The sequence below is a fragment of the Ursus arctos genome, unplaced genomic scaffold (genome assembly GCF_023065955.2).
Source record: "Ursus arctos isolate Adak ecotype North America unplaced genomic scaffold, UrsArc2.0 scaffold_33, whole genome shotgun sequence".
NCBI classification, from domain to species: Eukaryota; Metazoa; Chordata; class Mammalia; order Carnivora; family Ursidae; genus Ursus; species Ursus arctos.
In genome coordinates, this window is record NW_026623019.1 from 15,186,535 (window position 1) to 15,202,894 (window position 16,360).

At 38.9% G+C, this 16,360-nt stretch overlaps 1 protein-coding gene across 2 annotated transcripts in view; it reads right to left on the reverse strand.

The window, feature by feature from the left end:
* Positions 1-16,360, reverse strand: part of TRPM6 (transient receptor potential cation channel subfamily M member 6) — a 187,709-nt gene that overhangs the window by 142,880 nt on the left and 28,469 nt on the right. Inside the window, exon 3 of one of the 2 annotated variants that reach the window (XM_048218395.2) lies at positions 10,955-11,120. In XM_048218395.2, the coding sequence (XP_048074352.2) occupies positions 10,955-10,963 (9 nt within the window). In that variant the 5' untranslated portion in view covers positions 10,964-11,120. Of the gene's footprint in view, positions 1-10,954; positions 15,594-16,360 lie in introns of those variants that run through there. The other variant, XM_044391103.3, reaches the window with a different exon arrangement.

The following is a 16,360-nucleotide window of genomic DNA, read 5'->3' on the forward strand; positions in this document are numbered from 1 at the left end:
TGAATTTTAAATTTTATGAAAAATGTGTGCCTTCAAAATCAACATGAGCAGTATTTCCACATTGAGAAACTAGGAACACATCTACTGACTTAGTATATTCTTAGAAAAGTTACCTGCTAATTTAAACTGCTATTTACAGGTCAAAATATATTGGTTGTCGGCTAGAAAGAGGGACTGACATTATCAGTTTTATCTAATTTGGCCCTATGGGATAGAGAATGGTCTACAAAATATTCAGTAAAATAAACAAAGATCAGAACATGTGCATGACATTCTAATTCTATCATTTATGCTTTTAAAATGGAGAGGGAATATACACACACACATATCCACACACACACATATATATATACATATATAACAAGCACACATATGTGTGTGTGAGAGATTTTATATGCATAAGAGCTCTCTGGACAGATACACAAGAAGCAGGTGGCAGTGGCTACCTCTGGGGAAAAAAATTCAAGGACTGATAGGTTGGGAAGGAGACTGACTTTTCACTTTATAAATTTTTCCACTATTTGAATATTTTACTACATTCACATGTTATCTTCAGAAATGTTTTTTAATCTTTCTATCATAAGATAAAGGACATCGCATAAAACAAATTAATATCATAGTGAGTGATTATAAGGTAAATGCTCTGGTAGCTACTGACTGGGTCAAGACATAAAAGTTTGCCAGCCACCCAGAAGCCTCTCCCTGTGCCCCGTCTTAATCACAGTCCTGTCCCCTACCCCAGAGCAACCACTGTCTTGACTTACATAGTAATCACCTTCTTCCTTCTTCCACTGTCCTGGCTTTGATAACTCCTTTGCATTTCTTTATAATTTCATCAACCAAGAATGCACTCCTAGCTGCCATAGTTAGTCTTGCCCATTTTTTAAATTGGTTTTTTACGTTGCTTCTATTTCCCCTCCATTCCTTTCTTTCTTTACACTTTGTTGAATAACCCAGACCATTTGACCTGTAGAGATTTCCTCCAGTCCGGATTGTGCTGATGGCACATTCGCAATTTAGCTCAATGTGTTCCCCCTATTGTTTCTGCTGCAAATTGACAACTGAATCCACAAGCCTGATGGGACTCCGCTTCAGTCCCTTCGGCAAGGTCGAGGTGGTGGTGGGTCTTTCATCGGATGGTACGTCCGTCTGATTTTCTTTGTTCTTCATTGTCAGCAGCATTTCACATTCAATGCCCAAATTCATTCGTTTACTGGGGGGTTGTAATATGGGTAATATTCCAACCCTATCATTTCATTTCATTAGCTGAAATAATTTTATAAGAAGAATCCTTCACTCTTCTACTCTGCTTGCTGAATACTCTGGTTATAGCTCATATAGAAAAGCTTGGTTCTTTCATTTCCCCAGTTCTCAAGATAATGTATGGCTGGCTGGCATCCTCAGGAGACCAACTAGTTTTTTTGCTTTTTGGTTTTTTACTATTATTGCGAACTCATGGATTTAAGCATATCTGATGGGTTTCACACTTTAGGAGCCAGAGTCCAAGAAGGCCCCTAATGATCCTTGCCTTCTGGCCTTCACATCTTGCACAGTCCCCTACCACAAGGAGGGGGTTTGGCCTGGGTAACCAATAAACTACAGCAGAAGTGATGGTGTGTCACGTCTGAGATCAGGTTGTAAAAGTCTGCAGCTTCCATCCCTGGTGCTCACTCACTGGACTGCTGTCATGGTTGCTCTGTGCTCAGAGGGAAGCCATATTGTAAGCAGCCCTATGGCGAGGCCAACCCAGTGAAGAACAGACTCATCCTGCCAGGAGCCACATGAGTGATTTTCTGAGGTAGATCCTCCCCGGCCAAACGCAAATGAACATATCCCCAAAGAACAGCCTAACTGCAATCTCATTAGGGCCTCTGAGACAGAGGTAAGAGAGTTAAGCTGCCCTGGGACTCCTGACTCTGAGAAACCGCGTGATATAATGTGTCTGGCTTTAAGCAAAGCTTCAGAACAACTGTTACACAGCACCAGGTAACTAATTTATTAGCAATCCATTGCAATTCTTATCATTATTGAAACTCAATTTGTCCCATCTCAGGTGAGTGAGGGCCTCTTCAAATTGTCTCTTATTTGAGATAATTCTAACGGTCTTTAATAGGTCCCAAACTACAATTAGCTATTTCTCTAAGAAATCCTGGTTTATTTTATTGGAAATGGTCTTGAGGAAGACCACAGTCTGGACGCTACAGGAGCTTGGTTGGTCATTATTTCTAGAATTTTTCAGTAGAGAAATAAAATATCTTGTGAGTTCATACTTAAATTACAATTCAAATTCAGGTTAAATGTTATTTAATTTCCTTTACATTAAATCTGTATTCTGTTCAACTACATGAAGAATCCTGGTTCTCAAGGACAGAGACAATAAAATGAAATACCCATTAATTTTTCATTACTTTATCCCATGTAAACACAGCAGTCCAATTCCAATATTACCACCGATCATTGAGTTCTGAAAAAAATTTGCAGTCCAATTCTAACACTACCACTGGACATTATGATTTCTTAAAAAGAAGTTTGCCCATGCTACCATAATTCTCCCCCTTTTCAATAGTTGTACCATGTCCACATTCTCAGATCACACAGCCACTACATACTATATACTTTCCCTCTTTAATGCTCATTCTTAGTTCTACAGGTAACCCTACCACCAGTACTCATGATGATATCGCTCACATCATTTTGGTTAAGTTATTCTTTAGTAGATTACTCAGGACAAGCTCATGAAAACAGTATTCTCTGAGTCCTTGGCATATTGCTAGCAGCTTATGCGCTTCATACTTGAAGGCCAGTTTTGTTGGATATAAAATCCTCAGCTCACAGGTGCTCTCACTGAGTATCGAAAATATGTTACTGCATTTTCTTCTGGCATAGATTATTGTTGTCAAACTGTCTGATGATAATATGATTTTCTTTCTCTTATACATCACATGGTATTTTTTTCCTAGATGACCAAAGGTCGGTTTGGTTTTGTTTTTTGGTTTTTGGTTTTTTCCTATAAAAGTTCTGCAATTTTACCAGAATAAGAGTGGGTAATGGTTATTCTAGATCAATGTCCTCAGACACACCATGTGCTCTTTCAATACAGATTTCAATTTTTTTTTTTTAGCTTCAGGAAATCTTTAAAATTACACTTTTTAATATTTGTTCTGTTCTCCTACTTAGGGTTTCTTCTTCAGGATCTCCTATGAACAATGTGTCAAATCATTTCCACCTTCAATATTTGTTCTTTTTTTCCCCTCAAATTCCATTTTCCTCCTTTTCTTTCTCCTTTTTCTATTTTTTTCTCTCCTATTCTTCTTCTGTTTCTATTAAGACATTCTTTGCTGTTTCTGTACGCTTGTATCTTCTGGTTTAGTCATTAAAATATTTTGTTGTTTTATTCTAATTCTTTCTTGAGTCCTGTTACCTCATTTCTGTATTTTTCTATTTCTGATTTACATTGCTCTCTCATGGCTTGTATTATTCCTTATTGCCTATTGTTTGTTTTGAAATAGTTACAGTTTTTATCTGTTTTTTAATCATATTTTCTGATATACTTTCATTGTCTAGGGATGTTATTGTGACCATTATTCTCTTTATTTCTTATAGCAATTTTGTGTGAGATTTCAACTCAATACTTTGCTGTTGCTTATTTTACGTAAAATTAATTTTCCTCATATTTTAGAAGGAGGAGAAGTTAGGACAGTTTTTAAGTCTTCACAGAGCTCCCTCTCTTATGGTTTCCATGTAGTGTGCAGAAATATGGTGAGTCTGAGATTTCCTGGCTCCACCCCCATCTTCCAACGTTTATTGGGATCTTCTCTTCTTTCTCTAGTATCTCCTCTTGCTCAATTTTGGTTTCATTCCCAGTAGTTTTTCCCCTCGTTTGGACCCTTCTGGGAAGAAACCGTAGAGGGTCCATTTTAAGAGTTCAAAATCCCTCTGCGTTTTAGCACAAAGCCACTCACCGCCTCTCCCTAGTGTAGGCAAACCCCTCCCGGTTTTATCTGTTGTTCTGATTAACCCACCATACTTTTCAGTGAATATCGGTTGGATTCCTGTGGTTTCTCCTATTCTTAGTCCACCGCCACCCCGTTGCCTCCCTTTGCTATCTCCCACGGAGATGATGATAATATACACAGTCTGGTCATTGGCGATTCTCTCCACCTGGTTGTATTTGGGGTTTCCTAGCGCTTACTTGTCACTTAGTCTGGTATTTATCTTGCTTGGTGTTCTCTGAGTTCCTGGATCTGTGTTTTGGTATTTGTCATGAATTTTGGGAAATTCCCAGTCATTATTGCTTCAAATATTTTTGTGTACCCTTCTGTCTTCTCCTATTACACATATGTTAAACATTGTGTACTTGTCTCAGAGAACTGGATATCTGTTTCTTTTTCGTTCTTTTTTTCTCTTTGCACTTCAGTTTCAGAAGTTTCTAGTGACATTTCTTCAAAGAGCTGTTAACTTTCAATCTTTTCAGCTTTTTTCTTATTGCGGCATCAAGAGTGGCAACTTTTCTTTTTTTTTAAAGATTTTATTTATTTATTTATTTGACAGAGAGAGACAGCCAGCAAGAGAGGGAACACAAGCAGGGGGAGTGGGAGAGGAAGAAGCAGGCTCCCAGCGGAGGAGCCTGATGTGGGGCTCGATCCCAGAACACTGGGATCACGCCCTGAGCCGAAGGCAGACGCTCAAGGACTGGGCCACCCAGGCGCCCCAAGAGTGGCAACTTCTAATCTCCGTATGTGCCAGAAGAGAGACTGAAGAGGGAGCCTGGGTAGCGCAGTCGTTAAGCGTCTGCCTTTGGCTCAGGGCGTGATCCCGGCGTTCCGGAATCGAGTCCCACATCGGGCTCCACCCCTGGGAGCCTGCTTCTTCCTCTCCCACTCCCCTGCTGTGTTCCCTCCCTCGCTGGCTGTCACATAAATAAATAAAATCTTTAAAAAAAAAAAGAAGAAGAAGAGAGACTGAAGCCTACTAGGTTTTGTTGCAAATGTTGTTCATGGGTTTTAATTTTTGCCATATATTTTATATGCGGGGACTAGGGAAGATCTAACAACTATACAGCTACTGCTATCTTCTCAAAATCAGATAATAAAGTTATTAAGTTAAGTAAGGGGTATTCAGCAAAGTAATTCAATGCTACAATTTAAGTTAATTTTCTTGGATGAAAAAATGATTCAATAAGCACTTAACTGTAAATTAACAACAGCAACAAAGATAAGAACTCCCTTAGAAAAAAATGGAGAAATATTTACAAACAGGTAATTTATGGGAAAAAACTCGAAGAAACTGAGTCAAGCAAGATTTTGAAACTCTTTAACAAAGTAACACTAATTAAAACAACAGTGAAATATCAATTTTTAACTGTTAGACTAGCAAAAATTAGAAAGCTGGGTAACACTAAGTATTAGTAGGGTTGTAGTTTATAGAAACTCTGTGCATTGCTTTATGGGGCAGGGAGGGAACGTGTGCATAAACTGAAGCCACCATTCTGCAGGGGAATCTGGTACTCATTAATCAAATTATTATTATTATTAATTTTATTTATTTAATTTTTTTTTTTAGTGAGTAAAGCGATAGAAGTTTATTAAGTGAGGATACAGAAAAAGCTCCCAAGAGTGAGCTGGGTCCCGACAGGGTTGCCCTCCTTAGTCAAATTAAATAGACATATTCCCTGTGATCCAGCAATGCCATTCCTGGAGATTTTTCCCAAATAAATTCTCACTACTAGGTCTAGGAGGGAACAATACAAGGATGTTCATCATAATTTGTAGTGACAGAGGTTTGGAGGCAGTGTGGGTTTCCATCACTGGAGGTGTAAATCAGTGAAATGCTTCATGAAGCAACTGGAAACAATAGATCTATACTATAGCAATATGTACATATCTATTATGTATAGATCTTAAACACTTAATGCTTCATAAAAAAGGTAAGAAGCAGATTGAGATTCACAACATATCACCTCATATATAAATGTTTTAAATACATGTTAAAAGACAAACAAATCGAAGTTTTCAAAAACAGACACAGAAAGAGGATACACGTTAACCACATTAGAGCCATTCCTGTGATAGTGAAGGGGAATGGCAATAGGTAATGAGGACAGTTGAGGAAAACACACATAAGTAAATAAGGAAACTAATACATAAAAACAAGAGCAGTGCCTTACCCAGATCAATGACGATTAAGTGCCCACTGAAAAGTCAACTAACTCATTTCTCCACATCTGAATTTCTACTAAAAATTTTTTTGAGTGAACTTAAATATTTTCCCTCAGAACCTATACTTTTTGAGAATAGCTAATTACAAAGTACTGATTATTTCCCTACCCTATAAGCATCTCCTCTAATTATTTTCCATTCCCTGACTTCCCTTTTTTGGCAGCATTTCCAACCTCATAACTTTTTATTCATCTGACTCATTTGTGAATTTATTCAATAAGTATTTAAGTGTCTACTCAAATATTGTGTACATATTGTTCACATGAGGGAAACCTCTCATGCTCCCCCTTTCTGGGAACCCATATTCGAAGGAAGCTTCCTGCAAAGCATTAGCAATGAAATGGCTCAAACCAGCCCAAGGAAGTACTGATTACTAAATCTGAGAGTGAGTGATGGGTGTGAATGTGGGATGACACATCAGTGAGGCTCGGAGTGGGTGGGAAAAATCTGTCTGAAGGGTCATAGTTGTGTTGGGCCTTATAGGATTAGCAGTATAGATTAGAGAGAGAGGAAGGAACATCCTAAGGGGGAAGCATATCTTTTCACAAAGCACAGAGTTAAGACTGAATGAAGCGCAATCAGAAGGCATCAAACTAGACACTGAGAACTGACATAAGAAAAAGAAAAAGAAAGTAAGGGCGATAAAATTGAATTAGCAAAAAACAAGTTCTAGAGGACTTGATCTTAACCTGTAGACAGGAGGAAGCTTCTGGAAGTGTTTGAGTCAGGAACTGGACAGTAGTTTCTATTTTACTTATCACATCAAATCTCCCACCAAATACTGCTCAGGCTCACAGTTCTTCTTCCGTCTAGTCCCAGGGTGGTAGACTTTGCAGTAGACCTCCAAGGTGGGGCCACTGAACTCCTACCACCCTGCTCTCTTTGCTGTCCCCATTCCCCCTTCACTTCTTCTGTTTCTTCAGCTTCATAACCTGACCTCATCCTATCAGAGTTTGGGTTATGTGTGTTCTCCTGGCATCCTGTGGTTACCTCTATCATATTAACTGATTCATTAAATCATTCATCAAATGCTTACTGATCCCCTACTGCTGCCTGCTGGGCACTCTGCTAGAAGCTGAGCACAGAATGATAAGCTAAAACAGAACCAAAGCCTGTCCTCATGTAGCCTAGAAGCAGACAGAAAAGTTATCCTACCTCAGTATCCTATTTTTCACTGTAGAATTTATTGTACTGTATTTCAACAGTTCTATCTGCCCAATAGAGTATGAGTTCAGGGTGTCTGGCACTTTGTAAATGCCCAAGAAATGAAATGTTAACTGATAGAATGAATGAGTAAATGCTTGGAGAATCCTACTCACACAGCAGTAAGAGTTATTATCAGTTGTGAATTGATAATGCAATCTCATCCCTTCCTAGAACTGCTGATCACACAAAAATGTAAATTCTAGGTCACATGTCAGCAGATTTTTTCTGTGAAGTGCTAGGTGGTAAATATATTAGCCTCTGCAAGACATATGGTATCTGTCATGACGGCTCAGCTCCACTACCATAGCACAGAAGCAGCTGTAGACAATATGTAAACAGTGAACATGGCTATGTCCCAATAAGATTTTGTTTATAAAGGCCTCTGTGGACTGGATTTGGCCCGTGGGTCCTAGGTTGCCAAACCATGCCAGATAATAATGTCACCTTTGTCAATTTTTCAGAACTGCCTTCATGCCTGTTCCATGTACTCTATTCTTTAGTCAGATAAATTTAGTTGCCACATCCAACATCTGAGTTTACCTTTTAAACCCGTGTCTGACATTTGCATTGGAGTGTTATGAGAGAATATGCAATTTGGGGCCCAACAGACCTATTTTACTCATTGGTTGGCCTTTTGGCAAGTTTTATCTGTTTGAACCTCTAGTTTTTCACTGTAAATAGAGGTATATATTTTTTGACCCTGACTATGAAGGGAGGAATCTATGTCGAGAAATGAATGTGATGCCTACACACAGTGGCCAGTTCGCAAATAGCCCCTGCTGTGCTCAGTCATGTTCTTTTCCTCCTGTAAATCCCATTATCGGATTATTTATTGAGGATCTACTCTATTCAAAGCACACTTTCAGGTACCTCTAAAACTACACGAAATCCTCCCTGGTATCTCTCTTGACCACTGGTTCTCAGTCTTGGCGATAATACAATTTACTCAGGAGCCTAAAAGTAGTGAAGCTTAGGTCCTGACACTAGATACTCTGATATAATGCTTACAAAGAGCGGCATGGGCATCAGAATTATCCCCAGATAATTTCAATATGGAACAAATTTGACAGTCGTTGCTCTACACTAGGATTCTGGTTTTAATCAATTCAGATAGCCCCTCCCTCCATCCTTCCACCTGCTACCTTTGTAACAGTGTCGATATGCATATCTTCATAGAGCTAGAGTTGACTGGTTCTTGTATCTGTTACTCAGATTTGTACATATTTAGGGAGAGTGGAAAAGAAAAGAATGATATATAGTCATCTTCCTTTGCATTTGACCTTTGCTATTCAACTATCAGACATCCATTCCCCTTTCCTATGGCAACAGCCTTGATTTTTCCTTGGGGCTCCACCTCTCTCCTCAGTCTACCTGGTCTGCTCGAGGCTTTCCCCCCGCCCTCGAAGCTCATGAAACCAGTACACACGAAGTCTCCTGGCTACAGTTAGTGTTGGTGTCCTGAGTGTCCTGATTTTGTTTTCTAGGTAGGGCTGCTGAAACAAAAGACATTTTTTTTCTGCTGGATTGGAATCAGAAGAATATGGTTTGAAGAGATTTGGGCAGCTATTTCACAATCTCAAAGAGAAAGTCTGTCTGAGAACAGAATAAGAGAGAGACAGAGATGTCATTTTGAGGCACGGTGTCTAGCTATTTCTCCAGCCAGATGCACTATTAAACTGCCGTGGGCGCCAATAAATTCTCTTTCTTTTCTGCTGCTGCCAGATTAGTCCAGTGTTCTATTATTGACAATGAAAATGATCCCAAACTGATACAGCCTCCTCTCACCTCCCTCAACACCAAGTCTAATCACCTGTATATGCAGAGATTATGTGCCAGAATCAAGTCCCAGTGATTCATTAAACAAACACACACGGGGTGCCTATTGTATGCAAATCTTGGCTTATAAGGAGGGGTTCCAGTAGTACTCCATCATTAAGAACTGCACAGATGTTCGTGGAAAGAATACCCAGCAACAGAACTATCCCCCTACTGTTAGGGAGGCCCTGTTCTAAGTATTGAGGACAGAAAAGATCATAAGACAGGGTCTGTATCTTCAGGGTTTGTAATCAAATTGGAAAGATGGCATGCGCATAAGAAGATATACAGCAATCTGGGATGTGAGATGCACGGATTTCTGAGGGCAGACAACAAACCCAAAGTAAGAAGCCTTGGCAGAAAATCTTAAGTGAGCACAGGCACTACAACGTTTTCATTTTCCTTTGAACCAAAATTAGCTAGGAAAAGGAAAGTATTGCAAAAAATGGGAAAGAAGAAGTATCAGAGACTTTGGAAGTTGTTCTAAATCACTTTTTGTACTTAAAAATTAAGGTATTTTGTGGATTTTATTTGCTTACAAATTACCCATGCCAACTCTAAATAATTTACCTATTACAGAAATCTCTTCATTCATGTATTCATTCAGTCAACACTATTTATTGCATGCTTATTATGTACCAGACACAATTATTTATATACACTGAGGTTTTAGCAGTAAATTAAACAATAGCCTTACTACTTGCATTCTAATCCCTACAGAGTCGATAGAAAACTTTCACATTCAGTGCCCCAAAAGTAGCCACTGTAAATGGTTTGGTGAATATTACTACAGACTTGTAGATGTAGATTCTGGTATTTGTTTTACCAAAAAAAAAAAAAAAATATATATATATATATATATACACACACACTATACTTACTAATGTACTATTTTTAGAAACTTGCTTTTTTAAACTTAGCAATATAATTTGCACTGGTTTCAAGTTAATAAATACAGATTCTCTTCATTTTTTTTATGGGTTACATAGTATTCCAGTGTATTTAGCCACCATCCTGTTTGTGAACATTTATTTGGTTGTTTCCAGATTTTCACAATGATGGGCAATGGTGTAAAACACATGTGTTATCTCAGTACTTTTTTGAATACTCAGAAGAAAAGTATTCATAAATGTTCTCAAAAACGGAATCATAGTTTGAATCATAGTTTGAATCATAGTGGGAAAGATGTGAAATTATTTTCAAGTAAAAACCTTATCTTCTACTTCCTTTTTCATTCATCACTGATGTATCAAGTGCATAAGATTTTATGCAAGTGACTGGAAAATACCTTCTAAAACCCATTAATATAGTGCAGACTAAAAAAAGGGGGAGAGAAATAATCATTAGCTATTTCCACAAAATCTTCTATGTGCCCAGGACTGTTCAAGGCCTTGAAGAAATCTATTTACTGAACAGTTCAACGTTCCATCAATGCAGAAAGACATTTCACTAACAGTTCAATTAACTAAACAAGCTGTTTAATTAATAAAAATATTTTTTTCAAGAGGAAACTGAAGCAATTTTGTTTGGCATGCATGCTTAATTGTGTGTTTTTAATTTCTTGGTTTTGGCCCGTGATCAATTAAAAACAATCATCAAGCAAATCTAAATGGTTAACTGTAATTGCAAGAGTATGCCTTTTGCATTTTATGGCGTATAAAATCTAGCATAAGAGAAAATAAACACAAGAGCAACAAAGAGGTTCATTCACTTACCCTCTTCATAACCACAGCCAGGGTAAACTTCACTCAGCCTTCGGCCATTGAATTTTATCCTGAAGTTTCCATCCACCGCACAATCAGATAAACCCCAGCTCGTGGGAGCAACTAATGGAAATAGTGCTGTAAAAAGAATTGCTGAACAAATTTCCATGTGCTTAACCTGAAAGGGAGAAATTGCAACGTGAACGGAGTAAAAAGTTTTTAGCCGTCTTTAAACCAGAGGGGGTGATTTCACTTTCTGCAGGAACTTGTGACTAAGATTGCCTGGTCGGGGCAATGATTAACACTCCTGTCGTCATCCTCTGCCCGAGCTCCCCAGCTGCAGCAAATCGGCGGAGGGAACCTCGGCAGTCCTGGGCATTTGCGCTTGAATACACTGTCCTCCCGAGCGGCTGTCTGGCGCCCGGAGTTCGACTTTGGCATTAAGTTATAGAAAATAAAAATGTATTTAGAACCTCTGCCAACTCTGTTAGTGGTTATTTTCCCTGACGTATAAAAGGGTTTATCTTTTTCATTTTGGAGCCCCACTTTGAAAGATGGGTTATCATTTAGATCCTTTTTCGTGAAATTCCAAAGTTTTATAGGAAACATTAGCGGGGTCTCTGGGTTCCCTCAGCCTTGTTTTCTTCCCCACCGTGCTCGAGTCTAAAAACTTCAGTGCCCTTTTGAACTGCCATTTCTCGCTTTTCTGCAAACCCGGGGTACGGAAAGATAAGGAAGAACTGAGGAACAGGCGTACATTTCTTGGAGGCACTAGAATGTCATCAATGGAATGTTCTTTTTCTTCAGATGGTTGTTTAAAAGAGCAACTACGACGTAAATGCTTCTAGAAGAAGTGGGGGTGGGGGGAGAGAAATCTCAGCCAGATTTGAGAAAGAAATGGCAGCGATTTATTTAGATAAACGGTGCAGGATATTGTGAGCAGAAGCCTGATATAACATCTGCAAGCACACGGTTTCTTTTAGGTGGAATTCCACTCCACCAACAGGGCCAAATGGATTATGCATTTCCGGTCGAGTGGCTGAGGAAAGCCAAAACTGGGTCTTAAATACAGCGCTGAATAGGGAACCTCAGAGCTAGCTGTCGATTGTGTTTATTATGCTATAAACTTCATTTTCCTCATAGCCTTAGACTGCTGACTTAGAAGTAAATTGATGACTCAGAGTTCTTATCACCCTGCCTGCGGTATTTTCCAGGAATTGCCAAGCTCATTTTAGGAACTCAGTTCCATCACCAGGCCACCCTCCTACCCACCCCCCTCCACTGAAGGAAGCAAGTGGGAACTGTTTCAACACTGTCAAACAATTTCAAAGAAATTCCATGAGTTTCTCATGCTACACCCATATACTGCTTTGTCTCTGAAATGTCGCAAGCGCTTTAAGTGCATCTCGCATGCTCTTAGCACGCCTAAAACGATGAGCACTTTAAGTCTTTATTGCTAACCCCTCATTTCCTTTTGCTAGACTACAACAAATACCCGGGAAGTTGGAGAAAAATGCTACGCACACGCGCGTGCACACACACGCACGTGCAAGCTTTAAGCCACCTTCCTTGTTTCTTATTATAACAGTGCCTGGCACACGGTAAGCAACAAATACTCATTGGCCATTATTATTCTGTTGTCCATATGAAAAAAGAAAAAAAAATTCCAAATCTTCCAGAACTGAGGTTCTTAACATAAATTTCAAGGGAACCAAAGGTCCTTTGAACCCCGAATTGTATGTAAAATTTATGATTATGTGCATTTTTTCTGGGGAAAAGGCTGTTAGGATTCATTAGATGCTTAACTTAATGGCTCAATGACACACACGACTGTGTGTTTGCTTAATATTCATTTTTCTCATTTATTCTTCACAACAACACTATAGGATAGACACTATAATTACTTCCATTTAACAGACAACAGACCAAATATTCTCAAGCTCAAAGTAGTGCGATTTGGAAAGAAGTATACCAGAACTCTCTAATTTTCATTAGAGCATTTTATCTTTAACTTGTTTATTCTCATTTAATGTAAACCTTTATTTCTTCATTTCTGAAGAAATACTACACTTGCTGCCTACCTGGTCTCTTATCCTCCAGAGTCCGCAACCAGTTCACCTGCACACACACAGCCCCTCAAGTACAAGTGTGAGCTGAGCCAGGCTAGAGTCGTCACCACCGCAAGGAGATGGAGAGACAACAATAAACACTGTTCTGGCTTCTTTGAAAGAAGTGGAATTATAAACACTTAAATATTCATGCTTTTTTCATATTTTCAGCCACATTTTCTTTATTAAAGGAAGATATATTTTGGCATATTTAATCTTTAAGAATCCATTGAATAGAACACTGTCAAATATTTACTTAGAGTAAATAAAATCTATTATGACTATGATTCTGATAGGATGTATCCTGTGAGTGATACATGAGTGATTTTTACTGCAAGGGTGCCTCTTAAAGCAATCTTTTGACTTGGCATCACTGAGAGACATTTGGCCCCATGAAGCTATAGTTCTTGGTCACATGATGGTCATTTGCACAGGCCTGACTGTTTCATGGAGCCATTAGCGCTCCATCACAATGGAGTCACTATTGGAGTAACACTTGATAAGCAGCAAAGATGAGCTAAAACAAACAAACAAACAACAAACAAAAACAGATCTCTTACACTAAGTAACCAGCAGTTAAAACAATAAGAGCCATAGTAAAAGTGTGCAGTGATCAGATAAAATGTGACCAAAAAAATTCTAATCAGGTTTTTCGAAAAGGCCAAAAAGAAATATATCTTGTCTGAAGTTTGACTTTCATTTAGAGCTTCGCAAATCCACCATGCATCTATCTATACAACCTATTGACGAGTTACCAAAAACCTGTATGAATCATACATATATAAATGGGCAGTTGTCAATAAGTGCATCTTCTCAGATAATTACTAATGGGTCATCTTGTCTACCTTTCTGGTGATCAGGACATCGCTGAGGACGAATATCATGTTTCCTGACCATCCACTCTCTCTATAAGCCTCTGTGAAAACATTCTTTAAAATACACCAACAGCTTGATTTTACTTTTGCTAAGATCCATCTTTTTTTATTTCTCCTAACCTCCATGACATGTAGCTAAATAAAAACTCTCTCCCTGCCCTTGGCTTTAGAGATGTTACACTCTCTTCCTCCTTCTCTAACTCCCTCTACCCTTTCTAAAAGGGGTGCTGGTCCTAGGTATGTGGTCACAGTCTTCTGTCTTCTCCCCCAATATCTCAGTCACTCCATTGCTTCAGTGGGCACCTCCAGGCAAATGACTCCAAAACTAGTACTTCAGCTCCAAGTGTTCTCCATCCAGAGATTCCTGACTCTCTGCTGAACATTTGCAACCACCACCAAGTTCAGTTCAGGAATTTGAAATTTGCTTTGACCTCATCCTCACAATCCCTGTTCTTACTTCTCTTTTTCCAGGAATGGTCCATTTACTCTCTTACCAAGGTTTGAAAATTCAATGTTATGTTTTATCTAACTCTCTGTCTCATGGCCCCTTCCCATGCACCAGTATATCCAATCACTGCTTAAGTTTTATGGACTTTTTCCTTCATTAAAAAAGACTCCCCTCCCTTCCTTGTTAAAAACTATTTTTCATTCCTATCGTTATTATCTTACTCCAGCCATTCAGCCCCACACTTCCGGGTTATTATAATTTCCTCCTGGTTGGTATCCCTCTCTCTTCTCTATTTATTTGCTACCAAGTAACATTTCCTTAAGAACATCACTTCACTAGTATTCTTCCCTGATCAATGAGTTCCAATCACAGTGATCTCTTAGATGTTTACCAAGGCTTTTCAAACTTTAATGTGCATGGGAATCACTAGAGGTTCCTCCTAAAATGCAGATTGGGATTCAGCTGGGCTGGGGTGGGGCCCGAGAGTCTGCATTTCTAGGTCCCAGGTGTTATTGATGCTGCTGCTCTGCTTGTGTTAAGAGTTTATGACCTGGGTCATGTCCACGTCTCATTCTCCTCACCTGCCAAATGGGGAGACTAATAGCTAATAACAGGTTGCCCTGCCCTTACTCTTGCCCCATTCAATAAAACAGGCAGAATGACTTTGTTAATATGTAGGACCAATCATGTCTGTCCTCTGATCAAAGACCCCAATGCCTTCTGTCTCACTTAGGCAAAAAGAAAGTTCTTAACAGTTAGCTGCCTGCAAGATCTGACCCAGGCTCTGCCTGCATGACTGTATCTCCTTGCACTCTCCTTCCAACCACACCACCCTCCTTATTTTCAGAAAACCGAAAACCTTCTTCCTGTAGACTTTTACTCTTGCCTTTTCTTCTGCCTAGAGTGCTCTTCCTCCAAATAGTTGCATGGCTTACTCTCTCACTTCCTTTAAGCTTGGGCTCAAAACTCATTTTTTCAGTGGTATCTTCCTTCACCCACTATCTAAAACTGCAAACGTGCCAGGGCGCCCGAGTGGCTCAGTCACTTAAGCGTCTGACTCTTGATTTCAGCTCAGGTCATGATCTCAGGGTCGTGAGATAGAGCCCCATGTCAGGGCCTGCGCTGGGTGTGGAGTCTGCTTGGGATTCTCCCTCTCCCTCTCCCTCTGTGCCCCCCTTCGCTCCTCACTGGTGCTTTCTCTCTCTCTTTCAAAAAATAAAAAATAAAGTAAAATAAAATTACAGATATCCCTCCTTCATCATCAGCTCCTCACATCCCCCTCCTTGCTTTTTCTCAGCAACATTTGTCCATATCTAATATATCAAATATTTTGCTTATAAAATGTAAGCTTCAGGAGGGTATAGATTCTTACCTGTTTTATTTAACTATTCATAGATATATGCCTCTTTCTTTTGGCTGATTTCCCCACACCTAGAAAAGTGCCTGGTATATAATAGGTATAAATAAATATTTGTTAATTGAATGAAGAATGAATGAATGAATGGATGGATGAATAAAAGACCTAATTCTAGGATTATAATGAAGATGAATAAGATCACATACATAAAGCATTTAACACACTGCTTGACTAATTTCATATACAGAGAATAGAATAGTGGTTGCCAGGGATAGAGGGAGGGGAAAGTCAAAGGGTACACGTTTTCAGTTATAAGAAGAATAAGTTCTGAAGATCTAATTCGCAGCATGGTGGTGACTATAATTAATAATACAATAGTGTATACTTTAAAGTGGTTGAGGGTAGAGCTGAAGCATTCTCACCACAAAAAAAAGAGTTATCTACATTAATTGTATCAGGTGATAAATATATTAATTATCTTGATATTGGTAATCATTCTACTATAGACATATATATCAAAACACCATGTTATATAGTTTAAATATAATTATATAATTATGCTTGTCAATTATTCCTCAAAAAGTTATAATTAAAAAACACAGTGACTGAAATATAGAACCATACTTCTTT